General features: G+C 45.5%; 2 protein-coding genes and 1 pseudogene across 2 annotated transcripts; all 3 read left to right on the forward strand.

Annotated features, from left to right (window-relative positions):
- Positions 1-270: 270 nt before the first annotated feature.
- LOC138611400 (tripartite motif-containing protein 16-like) lies at positions 271-2,601 on the forward strand. Its single transcript, XM_069684482.1, has one exon. It carries the CDS (start codon positions 302-304, stop codon positions 1,988-1,990), a length of 1,689 nt encoding a protein of 562 aa, XP_069540583.1. The 5' UTR covers positions 271-301; the 3' UTR covers positions 1,991-2,601.
- A 7,383-nt stretch (positions 2,602-9,984) lies between these two features.
- LOC138611115 (E3 ubiquitin/ISG15 ligase TRIM25-like) lies at positions 9,985-11,686 on the forward strand. The gene is made up of 2 exons (XM_069684048.1): positions 9,985-10,981; positions 11,576-11,686. The coding sequence occupies exons 1-2, from the start codon at positions 9,993-9,995 to the stop codon at positions 11,664-11,666; spliced, it is 1,080 nt and encodes a 359-aa protein (XP_069540149.1). The 5' UTR covers positions 9,985-9,992; the 3' UTR covers positions 11,667-11,686.
- Positions 11,687-17,386: 5,700 nt separating this feature from the next.
- LOC138611113 (tripartite motif-containing protein 16-like) lies at positions 17,387-19,779 on the forward strand (annotated as a pseudogene).
- The last annotated feature ends 482 nt before the right edge of the window (positions 19,780-20,261 follow it).

A 20,261-nucleotide genomic window follows, 5' to 3' on the forward strand; every position in this document is an offset into this window, starting at 1 on the left:
TTTAACTGAGGCTTCATGTAAATGAGGGAACAAAGTTCAAATCCACAGCGCCGCTCCTCTTCCTGGAATGAAGCGGAGCTTGATAACCCCTCCCTCTTCTTCCTGCTCTCACACACAGCCAGCTCCACTCTGACTCAGATCCTTCCTTGTTCCCTCTCCTTCAGATCTACAGTTTGAGGATGGGTGTAACCAACCAGAGCTGACACTCACTGCACAAACACATGATGTGTAGATCAGAGCTCAAACTAGTTTTAGTGTTGAGGAAGTGAAACTCAGACAGTCGTTGTCACTGAGAGGTGAAATGGCGCAGAAAGGAGTTCAGCTGGACCGGGAAACCTTCTCTTGTTCGATCTGTCAGGATCTACTGAAGGATCCGGTGGCTGTTCCCTGTGGACACAGCTACTGCATGAACTGTATTCAAACCCACTGGGATAAAGAGGATGAGAGGAGAGTCTACAGCTGCCCTCAGTGTAGGCAGACCTTCACACCGAGGCCTGTCCTGCTGAAAAACACCATGTTAGCAGCTTTAGTGGAGGAGCTGAAGAAGACTGGACTCCAAGCTGCTCCTGCTGATCACTGCTATGCTGGACCTGAAGATGTGGCCTGTGATTTCTGCACTGGGAGAAAACTGAAAGCCTGCAAGTCCTGTCTGCAGTGTCTGGCCTCTTACTGTGAGAAACACCTGCAGCCTCATTATGAATCACCTACTTTTAAGAAGCACAAGCTGGTGGAGCCCTCCAAGAAGCTCCAGGAGAACGTCTGCTCTCGTCATGATGAGGTGATGAAGATGTTCTGCCGTACTGATCAGCAGTCTATCTGTCAACTCTGTTTAATGGACGAACATAAAGGCCACGACACAGTCACAGCTGCAGCAGAAAGGACCGAGAGGCAGAGAGAGCTCGGGGTGAGTCGACAAAACATCCAGCAGAGAATCCAGGACAGAGACAAAGATGTGAAGCTGCTTCAACAGGAGGTGGAGGCTATCAATCGCTCTGCTGATAAAGCAGTGGAGGACAGTGAGAAGATCTTCACTCAGCTGATCCGTCTCATGGAGAAAAGACGCTCTGATGTGAAGCAGCAGGTCAGATCCCAGCAGGAAGCTGAAGTGAGTCGAGTCAGAGAGCTTCAGGAGAAGCTGGAGCAGGAGATCACTGAGCTGAAGAGGAGAGACGCTGACCTGGAGGAGCTGTCACTCACAGAGGATCACAACCAGTTTCTACACGATTACCCCTCACTGTCACCACTCAGTGAATCTACAGACTCATCCAGCATCAAGATCCGTCCTCTGAGGTACTTTGAGGCTGTGACAGCGGCTGTGTCAGAGGTCAGAGGTAAACTACAGGACGTTCTGAGGGAGACATGGACAAACATCTCACAGACAGTGACTGAAGTGGATGTTTTACTGACACAACCAGAGCCCAAGACCAGAGCTGAGTTCTTACAGTACTCATGTGACATCACACTGGATCCAAACACAGCACACACACTGCTGTTATTATCTGATGGAGACAGAAAAGCAACAATAATGAGTGAACATCAGTCTTATTCTAGTCACCCAGACAGATTCATTGGATGGTGTCAGGTCCTGAGTAGAGAGAGTCTGACTGGACGTTGTTACTGGGAGGTGGAGAGGAGAGGAGGAGTTTGTGTAGCAGTCGCATACAAGTATATCAGCAGAGCAGGGAGCGGGAGTGAATGTATATTTGGATTCAATCACAAATCTTGGGCGTTACAATGTAACAACAACAGTTATATCTTTTGGTACAACAGAGTAAACACTCCTGTCTCAGGTCCTCGGTCCTCCAGAGTAGGAGTGTACCTGGATCACAGAGCAGGTATTCTGTCCTTCTACAGCATCTCTAAAACCATGACTCTCCTCCACAGAGTGCAGACCACATTCACTCAGCCTCTCTATGCTGGACTCAGGTTTTACTGGCCTCCTGGATCCACTGCTGAGTTGTGTAAAGTGAAACAGACAGAAGTCATGTAAGGGACAGCGGGTTAACTTCTGTGTTTTAATTCTTCAGCTTGATTTTTATTCATGTTTGTTGCTGAGAGCTGATTGTTGTCACATCTTTGTCAACTGTCAATCAAACTTTATGGGCGGTACTTTGACGTCTTCTCATGTGTTCTGTAAATGAGCTCCTTTAAGTGACGCTCCTTCCTGTGTCTGTTTAGCCATGGAGGCTTTCACTGCTCATGATGATCGACGTTCACCTGAACTGACATTTCTCTGCGTGAAAATAGAAACTTCTCTCTGCTCTAAATGTTTGTTGATTGTTTGTATTGATGCGTTTATATGCTGTTGTTTCTGTTGTCATTCATGAGTGTGAAGAGAGAAAGCATCAGACCTTTCTTTAACGTACACATTTTGTTTTCACCACTTTGTACATTTGTAGAAAATCTATAATCACATTGATATGAAAAAGTTTTGTTGCTTTTTAAACGGATGAAAAATGTCCTCTGAGGTATTTTAAACCTTCAATGATCATGATGAAATCAATAGTTCAGATTGTGGTCAAACAAACTGATGTTGTGGATGAAGTGAATCTGTTGATGAAATCAGGAACAAGAATCATTGAACAGACTTTACTGATGTGATGTGTGAACAAATTGAACTTTGACATCATGAATAAACAAACAGGATCAAAGTGTTTCCTTCTCGTCTTCATTGCAGGGTTTCATACAAAGCTGATGGAGAAAATATGAAACTAATGTGAGAGTCAGACGGAGGCCGTTTGTTCATGTGTTCATGTTTAGAGCTGAAGAGCATTTGTCAGTCAGTCTCTGTCCTTTCAGCTCTCCTCACTAAAACAGCTTTGTCTCTGACAAATGAGCAGAGTTTTCTTCAACATTTTGCTTTTTAAAACCAACATCTCTTCTTTCCCATCTTTCCCATGTGACCTGAATGCAGCATCAGAGTGACAGGTTGTGACTCCTGTGAACAAACTGACATCAAGGTGAAAACTGAAGCTCACCACAAGAGGGCGACTTCGTGCTGCTAACAGAGATGTAGAGACACGATGCACTCCAGCGCCTCGACTCAGTTTGTGCTAAAGTGCATCATGGGAAATGACGTCTAACAATGATAACTGAGTTTTTAAATGAGGATCTTTAATGTTTATATTGTGTAAAGTGAGTTTCTGCTGCGACACATTCAGCAACAATCTTGTTGTTTCAGTTTGGACACACTTTCTCATGTCCTGCTTTTTCTTTTTGCTTTTCAAATTGCAGATTAACACTGACGACATCACAGCCGTTAAATAACATGTGGAATGATTAAAAATGAGGTCTGAACTAGGAGGGGGTTCTGGAGGACAGGAGTGATGCTCAAATCAGGTGCAATACTTTCCAACAGTGGGAGGAGTTCTCATATAAGCTGAGAGCTGGTTGGCTGCTGCTGCTTCACTGTGTGGACCAACTTCCTTCAAACCATCTCCACTGGGTTTATGACGGCTGCTGTTGGAGTCAAAGTATCCCGATGCAGGACTCCATCGCTCTCCTTGTTGGGCAGATGAACCTCACTCAGCCTGGAGGAGAGTTTCACATCACGGTCCTGTTGGAGAACAAACGCTGGTCCCACTGATCACAAAGCAGTGAGGATGGCACGTCGCTGTAGAAAGCTGTGGTAGCCATGCTGCTTCAGTGTGTCTTGAAGTTTGAATAACTCACCAACAGTGTCCCCAGCAAAGCACCCGCACCCCCTCACACCTCCTCCTCCAGGCTTCACAGTGGGAACAACCCATGTTTACATCATCCGCTCAGCTTCTCTGCGTCTCACAAAGACAAAACATGGAATCAGAAAGTATCACACGGTGACCCATCAGATGAGCACAGATCTCACTGGTTAACGTCCTTTCCTGTGTGTCTTGCTCCAAGTACTTCTCTTCTCCTCAATGGTCTCCTCTCGTCATGGTGCCTTTGCAGCATTTGAAACATGCAGGCCTGATTCACAGAGTCTCCTCTGAACGCTCCATGTGGAGATGTGTCTGTTGCTTGAACTCTGTGGAGCGTTTATGTGGGCTCTAATCTGAAGTCCTGTTAATAAGAGATCTCTGAGGCTGCTGACTGCGAAGCCGTCATTGAGGCAAACAGTGGCTGTTTCTTTTAAAGAATCTGAATCCTCAAAAGTTTTGTTGTTTCTTAAACACTTATTCAACACAGAGTCCAACATGTGTTGTTACATCGTCCTGACGTCTTTGTTTTCATTCACAGGCCTGTATGGGTTTTTATAATAATCTTAAGGAGGTAAAAAGTTTGATGGCCACAGGCAGGAATGACTTCCTGTGGTGGTCTGTGGTGCATCTTGGGGGAATGAGTCTTTCACTGAACGTGCTCCTGTGCATCACCAGCTCATCATGGAGTGGGTGGGAGACATCGTCCCAGACGACACGTAACTCGGACGGCATCCTCCTCTCTGACACCGCCGTCAGAGAGTCCAGCTTCACCTCCACAACGTCTCTTTGCGGATCAGCTTGTTCAGCCGTTTAAGGACCTCAGCCTCTTCAGGAAGTAGAGGCGGCTCAGGCCCTGCTTGTAGACGTCTTTGGTGTTCTGGGCCAGTTTATTATCTGAGCACACCCCCAAGTGCTTATAGTCCTCCACAATGTCCACACTGACCTCCTGGATGGAAACAGGGGTCACCAGTGCCTTTGCCCTCCTCAGATCCACAATCAGCAGCGTTGTGTTTGTCACATTGAGCTGGAGACGGTTGTGCTAACACCATGTGACAAAGTGACCCACCACAGTCCTGCATTCAGCATCAACCTACTCAAATATTACAGCTGCCTCTGTTCAGGAATATATATCCCATCACAGCTGAACAGGATCATACGCTAAATAACTAAAGTGAAACATGAGGATGGGGGGTGCCCGCGGTCCATTCATGTAGTGTCCCTTCATATGCTCCACATCACTATGGGTCCCACACAGATAAAAACATCAAGAAGAAACAGTGAAGAAGAAGGTGGGTCCAAACGTTTGACTGCCACGTCAGAAACATGACAACATGAGGACAAACAGCTCAAAGAATCGACAGAACAGCAGGTTTTAAAAAGATGATCATGACATCATTTTGTTTGTGAAGCACTTTTTTAAACAACGTCTACAAAGTGCTTTCCATAAAACATCAGGACAACAACAATAAAAGGAAATCAAACAAAAGAAATGATGGCTGATATGTGAGGTAGGCAGCTGCAGCTGATAACTCATCAGCAGTCAGAGACAGAAACAGGTGCTGGCTAAACTAGGACAGAAGATGGAAGTAAAGGATGCTGGAATATGATCGACATGAAGCTTGTTTCCTCAAACAAAGCTCTTTGATCTCTTCTGTCATGTGTTGCACAGCACAGGAGCTCGAACAGAACAGGTACAGTCACCTTTAGTCTTGAGCCTGGACTGTGGAACAAATAAAAGAGCCTCGTTTGAGGACTGAAGGCTGCAGCTCGGGTCATAAACAGTTAAAAGCGACATAGCTCGAGGCTAACCGAGGCTGTGCCAGTCCAATCTTAAAACCAGTTGTAAACCTTACAGGTAGCCAGTGCAGGTGTGTAACACAGGAGTGATTTGGTGTCTACGTTTAGTGCCACTTTAAATTCTGGCTGCTGCATTTTGGACGATCTGGAGACGTGATAGATTTGTGACTGAGGGAGGTAGAAAGAGAGTTGTAGTCTGTCTAAACCAGATGAAATAAAATCATGAATAACCTTTTTCCAAAGCAGCATGACATAAAAATGAGAAACAGGTGTGGGCCGAGCGGAGCAGCACAGAGGGGGGGGGGGGGGGCGTACGTTTCATCACGGAGGCCGCAGAGAAAGCTACAAGGTGGCTTTGGCCAAAGGAGGCTGCAGGGATGCATGCTGGGACTGGATCAACTCCGGCTGGGTCCCCTGGGTGAGGTGGTCAGATGTTGAGAGACCTGAAACCCCCTCAAGACCGCAGGAACATCACGTAGCCAGCACCACCTAACCCTAACAAATCACTCAGGTCCTGTGAAATATGCTTTCTGACATTTTGCTGCCCAAAAACGACAAACTCAGTTTTGTTCTCGTTCAGCTGCAGAAAGTTTTGTGACCTCCAACGTTTGACCACCTTGAGTTTGTGAGGGAGTCTTCTTCTCTTTCAGCACTGTAGCTGCATCGTTCAAAAAAGACTTCCTGTTCACATGTTGGGTGGCTCTTATCTGTCTCTAGCTCCTCCCTGAGGGTTTAAAGCTCAAAGCTTGAGGTCAAAGGTCGGAGGAATCACGTGTAATCTATAAATCTTTGTAGTTAATATTTAATTCATATTTGTCAGAGCATTTCAGGAGCGTCTGCTGTGTCGCTGGAGAAGATGACTTCTTTGCTTTAGCCTTCAATTTACAGTGTCACAGCAGCAGAGTGGATAGTGCAACGTTACAATAAGGCCTTATAAAAATAAGTAACTAAACAAGTGCATCCTAAAAAAATATGTACAGAGCTTGTAAGATAATACGCAACAGACCAAATGAAAAACTCAGTCAGCAAGTGTACAGCATGAATGAATGAACAAATGGACCACCTGATGTAATAATACAAGAGAAGTATTGCACATGTTGAGAGGTGCGATAGTGATATTGCACATGAATAAATACAAATAAGTATTGCACATGTAGATTATGGAGAGTTGCAGCACTCTTAACAGGAGTGTTATTGCACATTGTGTCCGTTTTGGTGCGAGTGTTTACTGTTGATTATAGAGTCTGACCACGGCAGGAAGAAAAGACCTGCGCTATCTCTCCATGAGACACCGAGGGTGAACGAGCCTGTCAGTGACCGAGCTTCCCAGTGGTGTTATGGTCTCCTGCAAGGGGTGGGACTCGTTGTCCATCAGAGACGACAGCCATCACCTCCACAGGGTCAAGAGGGCAGCCCAGGACAGAGCTGGCCTTCTTCACCAGTTTGTTGAGTCACTTCCTGTCAGCAGCAGAGATGCTGCTGCCCCAGCAGACTACTGCAAAAAATATGGCTGATGCCACCACAGAGTCAAAGAAGGACTTCAGAAGAGCCCCCTCCACTCCAAAAGACCCGAGTCTCCTGAGCAGAGAGAGACTACTTTGTCCCTTCTTGGAGAGTGCTTTGGACTGTCTCACCAGTCCAGTTTATTGTTCAGGTGGACACCCAGGTACTGATATGATTTCACAATCTCAATGTCCGTTCCCTGGTGTTGGGATTCACTGCATCTCCAATATTGGAATGTGTTCATTAGGGACTTGACTCTTCAAAATGGCAGCTGAACTTTATTTCACACCTTCATGTGAAAACCCCTCCCCCATACCAGGTCTGTAAAACCGTAAGCTCTCCTTTGTTTTCTTAGTTCTCTTTTGTTCTGAAGCTTAGAAGCTCAGAAGCTCTCCACTGCCCTCCAAGAAGGTTGGAGCTGCTGCCGCAGTTCCCTCCAGTTCAACAGCTCTCATGGCTTGCTAACAGAACAAGGCCTCAGCAGCGATGCGAGATCCTGCTGGAAAGATTACCGACTTACTCAGCACAAACTAGTAACCGTAGTTTAGCAGCAGCTGAAAGAGTCTGCCGGCTTCCTTTTCAAGTAAGGAACAACGGAGCAAGGAAGGACCCTCCAACTGGACACCAACACAACGACTGCAACTTTCCTCACCAGAACCACTGCTCCCCCAGCCCGGTCGACCAACAGGATCGTCGGCCTAACAAGCTGCAACACAGCACAGCAACGCCTTTCCATCTACGGTCTGGTAACGTAACATCTGGGCAAAGCTAGAATAACTCACAGTACCGGCTAAGCAGGAATGTTTACTGTATTGAAACGTTATTGATTTATTGATTTGATTGACGTAATTATGCTTACACAAAGACATGGTCTGCATGCTAAATTAACCTCCCTCTTTTCTAACCCGGCACTCTTAAGACTTACACACATACAATATTTTGGACTGACCTTTTGACCTTTTGACCAGACTAAACAGCCAGGAATTAAACCTCCCGGTTCTTTTTCTGGGTCTGGACCCGTCTCATGTGCTCAGTGCAAGTTGGTTGAGACAAAGGACAGCATTCAGTGGCCGTCTTTGAATCGGCCATTTTATGAGTTCTTTGTCTCCCCTATTTGCCACTGAGGCCATGTGGTCTCTTAATGGACACATTCTCTATTTTGGTCTCTGCCTGTCCTGAGACAGACACACCCTTCTCTCTCTCTCTCTATCTCTCTCTCTCTCTCTCACTCTCTCTCACACACACACACACACACACACGCTCGTAAATATTAGCCTTAGTTAGATTACATGTTTAGTGTTTTACTTCTGCTTTTATTGTCTTTTTAAATAAATCATTGTGTGGAATAAAAACACTGTCTATTTAATGTTGCACAAGAATGAATACTGCCAACCTCTCCTGCGTTTGAGCTCAAAATCCTTCAACCTACTAGCTATCAATAATTGGGTTATAGTTAAGTTAATAATTAATCAGAGTCTATATTGATAGTCTCGTATATTTTACGAGACTGAGGTAATTAGATGGTTGTTTTCTTAACTTTGTTAAGTGGTGCCCCATACAGAGGTGATTTAATGTAGATTAAATCATCATTAATATAATTAATAATTATGATTTTCTTTTATTAGCCATTTTGAATGCCTCCCTTTACTTATGGAATCTGACTTAGAAGCATAGTCCGGTCCCAACACTGGATGTTCGCTGGTGTGGGGGGAGAAAGTTTGCGTTTTTGGATATCCACCACCAACTCCTTGGTCTTCCCTGCGTTGAGCTGGAGGTGGTTTCTCTGGCACCATACTGCAAAATCCTGTGTCAGTTCTCTGTGCTCCCTGTCGTCCCCTTGGGTGATGAGGCCAACGATGGCAGAGTCGTCAGAGAACTTTTGCAGGTGGCAGCTCGCTGAGTTGTGGGTGAAGTCTGCAGTGTAGGGGGTGAACAGAAACAGAGCCAGAACCGTTCCCTGTGGGGCCCCCGCGCTGCAGACAATAGGGTCAGACTGACACCTCCGAGCCCTCACGTACTGCGGACGGTTGGTGAGGGAGTCCAGACTCCAGGCCGTGAGGAGCACTCTCCTCACGCCGCTGCTGCACACACACACACACACACACACACACACACACACACAACATGATTCAAACACGTGTGATGTTGCACAGAGTCCCGCTCACACAGCAGGACAACCAGGGCCAAATCATCACACACTGCAGGAAGTGAAAGTGAGTCTCATTAGTTTACAGAGAAAAGAAAGGTGGTGCTAAAAGGCACCTTGTGATGCACCTGTGTTTTGAGTCCTCACCTGTGACGCCTCACCTTTTACACACAGTGTGAGGTCGCATCATGTCAGTGATGGAGCTGAAGTGATCGCCTTTCTTTGTGTGTGTTGGCTCATGATTCTCACTGACTGGAGGTTTGGCTTTAGTTTGTCCTCCTTTATTTCAGCCTCACATCAGCCATGTTTCACACAAGTGTTCAGCTTCCTGTTGGACTCATGTGACCTCATGCTTCCACCTGCTGAACTTCAGGTCGACCAACGTGTGTTTGAAGAAGATTTGACTTCAAGCTGAAACTTTAACAGTTTTCTCTGCAACTATCAGCAGAGTTTGAATCATTTTAAAGGTATGATGGAAATAAAACGTTCGTTTGATCTCTTTATTAAACGTGTGAAGAAACTTAAAGCATCAAATTATTTTAGAGCAAATAAATGAATGTTTTAGGTTTTAACTGAGGCTTCATGTAAATGAAGCAACAAAGTTCAAAATCCACAGCGCCGCTCCTCTTCCTGGAATGAAGCAGAGCTTGATAACCCCTCCCTCTTCTTCCTGCTCTCACACACAGCCAGCTCCACTCTGACTCAGATACTTCCTTGTTCCCTCCCCTTCAGATCTACAGTTTGAGGATGGGTGTAACAGACCAGAGCTGACACTCACTGCACAAACACATGATATGTAGATCAGAGCTCAAACTAGTTTTAGTGTTGAGGAAGTGAAACTCAGACAGTCGTTGTCACTGAGAGGTGAAATGGCGCAGAAAGGAGTTCAGCTGGACCGGGAAACCTTCTCTTGTTCGATCTGTCTGGATCTACTGAAGGATCCGGTGGCTGTTCCCTGTGGACACAGCTACTGCATGAACTGTATTCAAACCCACTGGGGTACAGAGGATGAGAGGAGCGTCTACAGCTGCCCTCAGTGTAGGCAGACCTTCACACCGAGGCCTGTCCTGCTGAAAAACACCATGTTAGCAGTTTTAGTGGAGGAGCTGAAGAAGACTGGACTCCAAGCTGCTCCTGCTGATCACTGCTATGCTGGACCTGAAGATGTGGCCTGTGATTTCTGCACTGGGAGAAAACTGAAAGCCTGCAAGTCCTGTCTGCAGTGTCTGGCCTCTTACTGTGAGAAACACCTGCAGCCTCATTTTAATGCAGCTCCTTTTAAGAAGCACAAGCTGGTGGAGCCCCCCAAGAAGCTCCAGGAGAACGTCTGCTCTCGTCATGATGAGGTGATGAAGATGTTCTGCCGTACTGATCAGCAGTCTATCTGTTATCTCTGCTCTGTGGACGAACATAAAGGCCACGACATAGTCTCAGCTGCAGCAGAAAGGACCGAGAGGCAGAGAGAGCTCGGGGTGAGTCGACAAAACATCCAGCAGAGAATCCAGGACAGAGACAAAGATGTGAAGCTGCTTCAACAGGAGGTGGAGGCTATCAATCGCTCTGCTGATAAAGCAGTGGAGGACAGTGAGAAGATCTTCACTCAGCTGATCCGTCTCATGGAGAAAAGACGCTCTGATGTGAAGCAGCAGGTCAGATCCCAGCAGGAAGCTGAAGTGAGTCGAGTCAGAGAGCTTCAGGAGAAGCTGGAGCAGGAGATCACTGAGCTGAAGAGGAGAGACGCTGACCTGGAGGAGCTGTCACTCACAGAGGATCACAACCAGTTTCTACACGACTACCCCTCACTGTCACCACTCAGTGAATCTACAGACTCATCCAGCATCAAGATCCGTCCTCTGAGGTACTTTGAGGCTGTGACAGCGGCTGTGTCAGAGGTCAGAGGTAAACTACAGGACGTTCTGAGGGAGACGTGGACAAACATCTCACAGACAGTGACTGAAGTGGATGTTTTACTGCCACAACCAGAGCCCAAGACCAGAGCTGAGTTCTTACAGTACTCATGTGACATCACACTGGATCCAAACACAGCACACACACGGCTGTTATTATCTGATGGAGACAGAAAAGCAACACTAATGAGTAAACATCAGTCTTATTCTAGTCACCCAGGCAGATTCATTGATTATAAACAGGTCCTGAGTAGAGAGAGTCTGACTGGACGTTGTTACTGGGAGGTGGAGTGGAGAGGAGCAGTTTATGTAGCAGTCGCATACAAGAATATCAGCAGATCAGAGTGCGGGACTGAATGTATATTTGGATTCAATGACAAATCTTGGGCGTTACGTTGTGACAACAACAGTTATATCTTTAGGTACAACAATGTGAACACTCCTGTCTCAGGTCCTCGGTCCTCCAGAGTAGGAGTGTACCTGGATCACAGAGCAGGTATTCTGTCCTTCTACAGCAACTCTGAAACCATGACTCTCCTCCACAGAGTGCAGACCACATTCACTCAGCCTCTCTATGCTGGACTCACGTTTTACTGGTCTCCTGGATCCACTGCTGAGTTGTGTAAAGTGAAGTAGACAGAAGTCATGTAAGGGACAGCGGGTTAACTTCTGTGTTTTAATTCTTCAGCTTGATTTTTATTCATGTTTGTTGCTGAGAGCTGATTGTTGTCATATCTTTGTCACCTGTCAATCAAACTTTATGGGCGGTACTTTGACGTCTTCTCATGTGTTCTGTAAATGAGCTCCTTTAAGTGACGCTCCTTCCTGTGTCTGTTTAGCCATGGAGGCTTTCACTGCTCATGATGATCGACGTTCACCTGAACTGACATTTCTCTGCGTGAAAATAGAAACTTCTCTCTGCTCTAAATGTTTGTTGATTGTTTGTATTGATGCGTTTATATGCTGTTGTTTCTGTTGTAATTCATGAGTGTGAAGAGAGAAAGCATCAGACCTTTCTTTAACGTACACATTTTGTTTTCACCACTTTGTACATTTGTAGAAAATCTATAATCACATTGATATGAAAAAGTTTTGTTGCTTTTTAAACGGATGAAAAATGTCCTCTGAGGTATTTTAAACCTTCAATGATCATGATGAAATCAATAGTTCAGATTGTGGTCAAACAAACTGATGGTGTGGATGAAGTGAATCTGTTGATGAAATCAGGAACAAGAATCATTGAACAGACTTTACTGATGTGATGTGTGAACAAACTGAACTTTGACATCATGAATAAACAAACAGGATCAAAGTGTTTCCTTCTCGTCTTCATTGCAGGGTTTCATACAAAGCTGATGGAGAAAATATGAAACTAATGTGAGAGTCAGACGGAGGCCGTTTGTTCATGTGTTCATGTTTAGAGCTGAAGAGCATTTGTCAGTCAGTCTCTGTCCTTTCAGCTCTCCTCACTAAAACAGCTTTGTCTCTGACAAATGAGCAGAGTTTTCTTCAACATTTTGCTTTTTAAAACCAACATCTCTTCTTTCCCATCTTTCCCATGTGACCTGAATGCAGCATCAGAGTGACAGGTTGTGACTCCTGTGAACAAACTGACATCAAGGTGAAAACTGAAGCTCACCACAAGAGGGCGACTTCGTGCTGCTAACAGGGATGTAGAGACACGATGCACTCCAGCGCCTCGACTCAGTTTGTGCTAAAGTGCATCATGGGAAATGACGTCTAACAATGATAACTGAGTTTTTAAATGAGGATCTTTAATGTTTATATTGTGTAAAGTGAGTTTCTGCTGCGACACATTCAGCAACAATCTTGTTGTTTCAGTTTGGACACACTTTCTCATGTCCTGCTTTTTCTTTTTTCTTTTCAAATTGTAGATTAACACTGACGACATCACAGCCGTTAAATAACACATGTGGAATGATTAAAAATGAAGTCTGAACTAGGAGGGGGTTCTGGAGGACAGGAGTGATGCTCAAATCAGGTGCAATACTTTCCAACAGTGGGAGGAGTTCTCATATAAGCTGAGAGCTGGTTGGCTGCTGCTGCTTCACTGTGTGGACCAACTTCCTTCAAACCATCTCCACTGGGTTTATGACGGCTGCTGTTGGAGTCAAAGTATCCCGATGCAGGACTCCATCGCTCTCCTTGTCGGGCAGATGGACCTCACTCAGCCTGGAGGAGAGTTTCACATCACGGTCCTGTTGGAGAACAAACGCTGGTCCCACTGATCACAAAGCAGTGAGGATGGCACGTCGCTGTAGAAAGCTGTGGTAGCCATGCTGCTTCAGTGTGTCTTGAAGTTTGAATAACTCACCAACAGTGTCCCCAGCAAAGCACCCGCACCCCCTCACACCTCCTCCTCCAGGCTTCACAGTGGGAACAACCCATGTTTACATCATCCGCTCAGCTTGTCTGCGTCTCACAAAGACAAAACATGGAATCAGAAAGTATCACACGGTGACCCATCAGATGAGCACAGATCTCACTGGTTAACATCCTTTCCTGTGTGTCTTGCTCCAACTACTTCTCTTCTCCTCAATGGTCTCCTCTCGTCATGGTGCCTTTGCAGCATTTGAAACGTGCAGGCCTGATTCACAGAGTCTCCTCTGAACGCTCCATGTGGAGATGTGTCTGCTGCTTGAACTCTGTGGAGCGTTTATGTGGGCTCTAATCTGAAGTCCTGTTAATAAGAGATCTCTGAGGCTGCTGACTGCGAAGCCGTCATTGAGGCAAACAGTGGCTGTTTCTTTTAAAGAATCTGAATCCTCAAAAGTTTTGTTGTTTCTTAAACACTTATTCAACACAGAGTCCAACATGTGTTGTTACATCGTCCTGACGTCTTTGTTTTCATTCACAGGCCTGTATGGGTTTTTAGAATAAACTTAAGGAGGTAAAATGTTTGATGGCCACAGGCAGGAATGACTTCCTGTGGTGGTCTGTGGTGCATCTTGGGGGAATGAGTCTTTCACTGAACGTGCTCCTGTGCTTCACCAGCTCATCATGGAGTGGGTGGGAGACATCGTCCCAGACGACACGTAACTCGGACGGCATCCTCCTCTCTGACACCGCCGTCAGAGAGTCCAGCTTCACCTCCACAACGTCTCTTTGCGGATCAGCTTGTTCAGCCGTTTAAGGACCTCAGCCTCTTCAGGAAGTAGAGGCGGCTGAGGCCCTGCTTGTAGACGTCTTTGGTGTTCTGGGCCAGTTTATTATCTGAGCACACCCCCAAGTGCTTATAGTCCTCCACAATGTCCACACTGACCTCCTGGATGGAAACAGGGGTCACCAGTGCCTTTGCCCTCCTCAGATCCACAATCAGCAGCGTTGTGTTTGTCACGTTTAGCTGGAGACGGTTGTGCTAACACCATGTGACAAAGTGACCCACCACAGTCCTGCATTCAGCATCAACCTACTCAAATATTACAGCTGCCTCTGTTCAGGAATATATATCCCATCACAGCTGAACAGGATCATACGCTAAATAACTAAAGTGAAACATGAGGATGGGGGGTGCCCGCGGTCCATTCATGTAGTGTCCCTTCATATGCTCCACATCACTATGGGTCCCACACAGATAAACACATCAAGAAGAAACAGTGAAGAAGAAGGTGGGTCCAAACGTTTGACTGCCACGTTAGAAACATGACAACATGAGGACAAACAGCTCAAAGAATCGACAGAACAGCAGGTTTTAAAAAGATGATCATGACATCATTTTATTAGTGAAGCACTTTTTTAAACAACGTCTACAAAGTGCTTTCCACAAAACATCAGGACAACAACAATAAAAGGAAATCAAACAAAAGAAATGATGGCTGATATGTGAGGTAGGCAGCTGCAGCTGATAACTCATCAGCAGTCAGAGACAGAAACAGGTGCTGGCTAAACTAGGACAGAAGATGGCAGTAAAGGATGCTGGAATATGATTGACATGAAGCTTGTTTCCTCAAACAAAGCTCTTTGATCTCTTCTGTCATGTGTTGCACAGCACAGGAGCTCCAACAGAACAGGTACAGTCACCTTTAGTCTTGAGCCTGGACTGTGGAACAAATAAAAGAGCCTCGTTTGAGGACTGAAGGCTGCAGCTCGGGTCATAAACAGTTAAAAGCGACATAGCTCGAGGCTAACCCTTTCTGTGCCAGTCCAATCTTAAAACCAGTTGTAAACCTTACAGGTAGCCAGTGCAGGTGTGTAACACAGGAGTGATTTGGTCTCTACGTTTAGTGCCACTTTAAATACTGGCTGCTGCATTTTGGACGATCTGGAGACGTGATAGATTTGTGACTGAGGGAGGTAGAAAGAGAGTTGTAGTCTGTCTAAACCAGATGAAATAAAATCATGAATAACCTTTTTCCAAAGCAGCATGACATAAAAATGAGAAACAGGTGTGGGCCGAGCGGAGCAGCACAGAGGGGGGGGGGGCGTACATTTCATCACGCAGGCCGCAGAGAAAGCTACAAGGTGGCTTTGGCCAAAGGAGGCTGCAGGGATGCATGCTGGGACTGGATCAACTCCGGCTGGGTCCCCTGGGTGAGGTGGTCAGATGTTGAGAGACCTGAAACCCCCTCAAGACCGCAGGAACATCACGTAGCCAGCACCACCTAACCCTAACCCTAACAAATCACTCAGGTCCTGTGAAATATGCTTTCTGACATTTTGCTGCCCAAAAACGACAAACTCAGTTTTGTTCTGCCTGTCCTGAGACAGACACACCCTTCTCTCTCTCTCTCTCTCTCTCTCTCTCTCTCTCTCTCTCTCTCACACACACACACACACGCTCGTAAATATTAGCGTTAGTTAGATTACATGTTTAGTGTTTTACTTCTGTTTTATTGTCTTTTTAAATAAATCATTGTGTGGAATAAAAACACTGTCTATTTAATGTTGCACAAGAATGAATACTGCCAACCTCTCCTGCGTTTGAGCTCAAAATCCTTCAACCAACTAGCTATCAATAATTGGGTTATAGTTAAGTTAATAATTAATCAGAGTCTATATTGATAGTCTCGTATATTTTATGAGACTGAGGTAATTAGATGGTTGTTTTCTTAACTTTGTTAAGTGGTGCCCCATACAGAGGTGATTTAATGTAGATTAAATCATCATTTATATAATTAATAATTATTAATTTCTATTATTAGCCATTTTGAATGCCTCCCTTTACTTATGGAATCTGACTTAGAGGCATAGTCCGGTCCCAACACTAGATGTTCACTGGTGTGGGGGGAGAAAGTTTGCGTTTTCAGGTGGTGGAGTTGTGGGTGAAGTCTGCAGTGTAGAGGGTGAACAGAAACAGAGCCAGAACCGTTCCCTGTGGGGCCCCCGCGCTGCAGACAATAGGTCCAAACTGACACCTCCGAGCCCTCACGTACTGCGGACGGTTGGTGAGGGAGTCCAGACTCCAGGCCGTGAGGAGCACTCTCCTCACACCGCTGCTGCACACACACACACACACACACACACACACACACACACACACAAAACATGATTCAAACACGTGTGATGTTGCACAGAGTCCCGCTCACACAGCAGGACAACCAGCGCCAAATCATCACACACTGCAGGAAGTGAAAGTGAGTCTCATTAGTTCGCAGAGAAAAGAAAGGTGGTGATAAAAAGGCACCTTGTGATGCACCTGTGTTTAGAGTCCTCACCTGTGACGCCTCACCTTTCACACAGGTCGCATCATGTCAGTGACGGAGCTGAAGTGATCGCCTTTCTTTGTGTGTGTTGGCTCATGATTCTCACTGACTGAAGGTTTGGCTTTAGTTTGTCCTCCTTTATTTCAGCCTCACATCAGCCATGTTTCACACAAGTGTTCAGCTTCCTGTTGGACTCATGTGACCTCATGCTTCCACCTGCTGAACTTCAGGTCGACCAACGTGTGTTTGAAGAAGATTTGACTTCAAGCTGAAACTTTAACAGTTTTCTCTGCAACTATCAGCAGAGTTTGAATCATTTTAAAGGTATGATGGAAATAAAACGTTCGTTTGATCTCTTTATTACACGTGTGAAGAAACTTAAAGCATCAAATTATTTTAGAGCAAATAAATGAATGTTTTAGGTTTTAACTGAGGCTTCATGTAGATGAAGCAACAAAGTTCAAAATCCACAGCGCCGCTCCTCTTCCTGGAATGAAGCAGAGCTTGATAACCCCTCCCTCTTCTTCCTGCTCTCACACACAGCCAGCTCCACTCTGACTCAGATCCTTCCTTGTTCCCTCCCCTTCAGATCTACAGTTTGAGGATGGGTGTAACCAACCAGAGCTGACACTCACTGCACAAACACATGATGTGTAGATCAGAGCTCAAACTAGTTTTAGTGTTGAGGAAGTGAAACTCAGACAGTCGTTATCACTGAGAGGTGAAATGGCGCAGAAAGGAGTTCAGCTGGACCGGGAAACCTTCTCTTGTTCGATCTGTCTGGATCTACTGAAGGATCCGGTGGCTGTTCCCTGTGGACACAGCTACTGCATGAACTGTATTCAAACCCACTGGGATACAGAGGATGAGAGGAGAGTCTACAGCTGCCCTCAGTGTAGGCAGACCTTCACACCGAGGCCTGTCCTGCTGAAAAACACCATGTTAGCAGCTTTAGTGGAGGAGCTGAAGAAGACTGGACTCCAAGCTGCTCCTGCTGATCACTGCTATGCTGGACCTGAAGATGTGGCCTGTGATTTCTGCACTGGGAGAAAACTGAAAGCCTGCAAGTCCTGTCTGCAGTGTCTGGCCTCTTACTGTGAGAAACACCTGCAGCCTCATTATGAATCACCTACTTTTAAGAAGCACAAGCTGGTGGAGCCCTCCAAGAAGCTCCAGGAGAACGTCTGCTCTCGTCATGATGAGGTGATGAAGATGTTCTGTCGTACTGATCAGCAGTCTATCTGTCAACTCTGTTTAATGGACGAACATAAAGGCCACGACACAGTCTCAGCTGCAGCAGAAAGGACCGAGAGGCAGAGAGAGCTCGGGGTGAGTCGACAAAACATCCAGCAGAGAATCCAGGACAGAGACAAAGATGTGAAGCTGCTTCGACAGCAGGTGGAGGCTGTCAATCGCTCTGCTGATAAAGCAGTGGAGGACAGTGAGAAGATTTTCACTCAGCTGATCCGTCTCATGGAGAAAAGACGCTCTGATGTGAAGCAGCAGGTCAGATCCCAGCAGGAAGCTGAAGTGAGTCGAGTCAGAGAGCTTCAGGAGAAGCTGGAGCAGGAGATCACTGAGCTGAAGAGGAGAGACGCTGACCTGGAGGAGCTGTCACTCACAGAGGATCACCACCAGTTTCTACACGACTACCCCTCACTGTCACCACTCAGTGAATCTACAGACTCATCCAGCATCAAGATCCGTCCTCTGAGGTACTTTGAGGCTGTGACAGCGGCTGTGTCAGAGGTCAGAGATAAACTACAGGACGTTCTGAGGGAGACATGGACAAACATCTCACAGACAGTGACTGAAGTGGATGTTTTACTGTCACAACCAGAGCCCAAGACCAGAGCTGAGTTCTTACAGTACTCATGTGACATCACACTGGATCCAAACACAGCACACACACACACGGCTGTTATTATCTGATGGAGACAGAACAGCAACATACATGAGAGAAGAACAGACTTATTCTAATCACCCAGACAGATTCACTGTTTATAACCAGGTCCTGAGTAGAGAGAGTCTGACTGGACGTTGTTACTGGGAGGTGAAGAGGAGAGGAGGAGCAGTTTGTGTAGCAGTCGCATACAAGAATATCAGCAGAGCAGGGAGCGGGAATGAATGTGTATTTGGATACAATCACAAATCTTGGGCGTTACATTGTGACAACAACAGTTATATCTTTAGGTACAACAAAGTGAAAACTCCTGTCTCAGGTCCTCGGTCCTCCAGAGTAGGAGTGTACCTGGATCACAGAGCAGGTATTCTGTCCTTCTACAGCATCTCTGAAACCATGACTCTCCTCCACAGAGTGCAGACCACGTTCACTCAGCCTCTCTGTGCTGGACTTTGGTTTCTCTGGTCTCCTGGATCCACTGCTGAGTTGTGTAAAGTGAAACAGACAGAAGTCATGTAAGGGACAGCGGGTTAACTTCTGTGTTTTAATTCTTCAGCTTGATTTTTATTCATGTTTGTTGCTGAGAGCTGATTGTTGTCACATCTTTGTCACCTGTCAATCAAACTTTATGGGCGGTACTTTGACGTCTTCTCATGTGTTCTGTAAATGAGCTCCTTTAAGTGACGCTCCTTCCTGTGTCTGTTTAGCCATGGAGGCTTTCACTGCTCATGATGACTGATGTTCACCTGAACTGACATTTCTCTGCGTGAAAATAGAAACTTCTCTCTGCTCTAAATGTTTGTTGATTGTTTGTATTGATGCGTTTATATGCTGTTGTTTCTGTTGTCATTCATGAGTGTGAAGAGAGAAAGCATCAGACCTTTCTTTAACGTACACATTTTGTTTTCACCACTTTGTACATTTGTAGAAAATCTATAATCACATTGATATGAAAAAGTTTTGTTGCTTTTTAAACGGATGAAAAATGTCCTCTGAGGTATTTTAAACCTTCAATGATCATGATGAAATCAATAGTTTAGATTGTGGTCAAACAAACTGATGGTGTGGATGAAGTGAATCTGTTGATGAAATCAGGAACAAGAATCATTGAACAGACTTTACTGATGTGATGTGTGAACAAACTGAACTTTGACATCATGAATAAACAAACAGGATCAAAGTGTTTCCTTCTCGTCTTCATTGCAGGGTTTCATACAAAGCTGATGGAGAAAATATGAAACTAATGTGAGAGTCAGACGGAGGCCGTTTGTTCAGCTTAAACAAGTTGTCTAGTAAAAAACAGCAAGAGGACGTTTCCGACTGATTTTATAATATCCCTTAAAAACATAACAACGTAGTTCACAGCTAAGCAGCAACAATATTTGCATAAATTTAATGTGAGAAACTTCAAAAGTCAAAGATTTCATTTGGTCAGCTCATGTTGAGGAAGTGTAAAAAATGTGTTGCTTTTTTCAGTCCTGATACATTAAAGCAAAGTTAACATACATGACATGATACAGCTGAAAGTATGTGTGGACACATTGTTACACTTCTATGTGATAAAAGCAGCAAAACCAACAACGTGTTGGTCTGAAGTTTCCTCTACGTTCTAACTTCCTGTCTGTGACTCTACGCTCTCGGCACCTTTGTTCCTACTGATGATAT

The sequence above is a fragment of the Semicossyphus pulcher genome, unplaced genomic scaffold, assembly GCF_022749685.1.
Source record: "Semicossyphus pulcher isolate SPU_LCO1_2020_fin unplaced genomic scaffold, fSemPul1.0.p SCAF_7, whole genome shotgun sequence".
NCBI classification, from domain to species: domain Eukaryota; kingdom Metazoa; phylum Chordata; class Actinopteri; order Labriformes; family Labridae; genus Semicossyphus; species Semicossyphus pulcher.

Coding starts and splice junctions, on each gene's coding strand:
- LOC138611400 (XM_069684482.1), top strand. CDS start 302: ATGGCGCAGAAAGGAGTTCAGCTGGACCGGGAAACCTTCTCTTGTTCG.
- LOC138611115 (XM_069684048.1), top strand. CDS start 9,993: ATGGCGCAGAAAGGAGTTCAGCTGGACCGGGAAACCTTCTCTTGTTCG. Junction 10,982..11,575: donor ATCAAGATCCGTCCTCTGAG/GTACTTTGAGGC, acceptor TCTCCTCCACAG/AGTGCAGACCACATTCACTC.